The 2,831-nt window shown below is 33.2% G+C and overlaps 1 protein-coding gene across 3 annotated transcripts in view; it reads right to left on the reverse strand.

The window, feature by feature from the left end:
- Positions 1 to 750: 750 nt before the first annotated feature.
- LOC108769734 (angiotensin-converting enzyme-like) overlaps positions 751 to 2,831 on the reverse strand; it is a 28,892-nt gene continuing 26,811 nt past the window's right edge. Inside the window, exon 3 of one of the 3 annotated variants that reach the window (XM_018520877.1) lies at positions 751 to 1,125. In XM_018520877.1, coding sequence (XP_018376379.1) covers positions 1,066 to 1,125 — 60 coding nt within the window. In that variant the 3' untranslated portion in view covers positions 751 to 1,065. The remainder of the gene's footprint in view (positions 1,126 to 2,831) is intronic. The other 2 variants (XM_018520878.1, XM_018520879.1) reach the window with 2 other exon arrangements.

Here is a 2,831-nt window from a genome sequence, read left to right on the forward strand (position 1 = left end):
AAAGTATATTCATCGGCCAGTCTAGATAAATTACCAAACTGCAAACGACATGTGCTTTTTTTACACGCTTTTACAGGCTGCGATACGACGTCGGCATTTTTCAACAAAGGAAAAAATAAGTTTACAACTATGTTTGAATCTCGAACATATTTACAAGGCTGCTGAAGTTTTCAAACAAGAGAAGCAAAATGTAGAAAACATTCTTAAAGCTGGTGTAATACCATATGTATTCTTGCTTTATATGGAGCTCATCAATCTGAATCTGATTTAAATCAGTACAGATACAAATGTTTTAAGGCCGCCATTTCGAACGACAGTCGGGTACAACTATCAAATTTACCATGCACTATAGATGCAGCTACAGAACACGTGAAGAAAGTATACCTCCAAGTACAGTTATGGCTTGGAAATTATTTATCGCGAACGGAATGGGGATCGATGGTAAATTTGTAATGCCAAACCCAATGAACCAAGAACCTGCTCCTGAAGATTTATTAAAAATCATCTTTTGCAAGTGCAAATCAGGATGCAGCGGAAATTGTGGTTGTAGAAAAACCGGATTATTTTGTACCGAAGCATGTTTTCATTGTAATGGACAAAATTGCACCAACTGCGCGCCTATCGTTGAAGAAAATGAGTTGGAAAATGAGGAAATTGTTTGAAAATATTTTTACATAATATATACTTAGAAATAAAATAATATTTCTTTACTTCTACACTTCTTCTGAATAATTATTTGTAGTTTACAAACGATAGAATACATGGTAGCGCGTTAAATATCGATTTATCGTTCAATTTTAGTTTTTTCAATTTTAAAAAATTTCCTGTAAAAAGCGGCGATTTTTAACCTATAAAGGTTTTAGTATTTTTAATTTGTGACATTTAAAAAAAAACATTAAAATCCGAGTTGGTTGAACCGGTTCCGAGATAACGCTCGTTTTCCGTCTAATTTGACTGTACTAAAGAGATGCGCTGGGATCGGGCCGTCCTTGGAGACGATGTCTTCGCCGTATTTCTTCCTAAGCTCGCGCCGTACGTAAGCATGCAGTTGTAAATACAGTGGCTTCATACGGTGCTATAGATGTTTTCCATTTTACTCTCCGTCATCTCAAATTCGTTAGAACTCTGCAATCATATATCACTTAGTAATGATCTAACTTACTCGCAATTTTGATCAATGAAATGAATTCAAGTTTTCGCTATACAGCCCAGTTGGAAAATTGTTAAATTTAACACATTTCATAGCACATCTCAAACAGTTCACCTAAATTTTTGTGTTAATTTAATACAAGATGAATATGTTAAGAATTAACACAAATTACATATGTTACGTAAAAAACTGAGGCTCTTGAGTACTTACCTTAGCCATATTGAATCGTGACATCATAAGTGAGAAATGATATGTTTTTCTTGCATGCCATTTGTAAATAAAGATAAATTAGATAAAAGTAGAATAATGAGACCGCTTGTAAAACACTTGTAAAAACGTGTCAAGGTTGTCATCCCTCCTATGATAGTTATAAAAGAAACGTAAAGTGCGTTTATTAGTTTTTATTCAATGCGTATGCGTAATCTATTTTTACTTCACGAATGTTTTTCGGCTATTTACTGAATGTCAGAGGGGATAGTCTCAACATTCATTTTTACAAGTGTTTTACAGTGATCTCATTATTCCACTTTATTTAAACTGTCTTTATTTACAAATGGCATCCAAGAAAAATTACCGTGTCATTTCTCGCTAATAACGTTACGATTCTGTATGGCTGAGTATGGTGAATGTTGAGTGCTTTCCAATTGCTTAATACATCTTGACAAACGTACCCAGTAAAAACTTTTATACATTAATATGTATAAATATGTATGCAGGGTTGGATAATGCTAAGACTGCTAAGTTAAAAAGATAAAAGTTAAGTTAAAAAGTTAAAAAATTAATTAATTTTAACTTAACTTAGTTACAATTTAGACTTTTAACTTTTTAACTTTATTTAGTTACATTTTATCCGTAACTATTAATTTTTTATTTAATTCTTCGAAGTCTCAGACATAATATGCGGCAATAGCGGTAATTTAAAATGAGGTGAAAATTGCAAAAGTGAGCAAATTTACTAGATGTTCACCAATGAAATTATAAATATTCTAGTGAATTTGCTCACTTTTGTAATTTTCACCTCATTTCAAATTACACAATCGACCTCCAGATTTCAATCTGTCAGAAACTGTGTATTTCGATGTATATAGTTCTATTATTCCTTATAAATCTATTATTCCTTATTACTATCGCCACTCCCTCGTATTGTGTCTGAAGCTTTAGTCATATCACAGGCCAGTATTCATAGGGTGCTTTCCAATTGCAATATCCTTAGACACTTTCGTGCACACGGCGACACAAGTTGCGTTCCAATTGTCCATTATCGTCGACACAACACATCCATACTCAGTCGAGAGTTGTGTAAGCTTGCGTTTTCTAGTGACAATTACATGTTACTAACTGCTCCGGCTATAAATGAGGTTGGAAGACGTTGAGTGGCCGGCACTCTACTTACTTTTTTTTGTTTAATACCGGCGGAAAAAGCTATATTTAATCTAACTCCATCCGAAACAGATTTCAACCGTGCACAGCGTACACATTCTATTCCAATTGAATCGTGCACAACATTACACTTTGTGCATTTCTGTGTACGTTTGTGTTACGATGTGTTAAGCAATTGGAAAGCACCCATAGTTGAATCTTATATACTAAACAGTATATATAAACAAAACATTTAAATAAAATATAGAGTATTTTCTAAATGAAGTATATATTGTCATTTTCGTTATTTGTAAGACTGAAA

Source organism: Trachymyrmex cornetzi, unplaced genomic scaffold, assembly GCF_001594075.2.
Source record: "Trachymyrmex cornetzi isolate Tcor2-1 unplaced genomic scaffold, Tcor1.1 scaffold94, whole genome shotgun sequence".
Classification (NCBI taxonomy): Eukaryota; Metazoa; Arthropoda; class Insecta; order Hymenoptera; family Formicidae; genus Trachymyrmex; species Trachymyrmex cornetzi.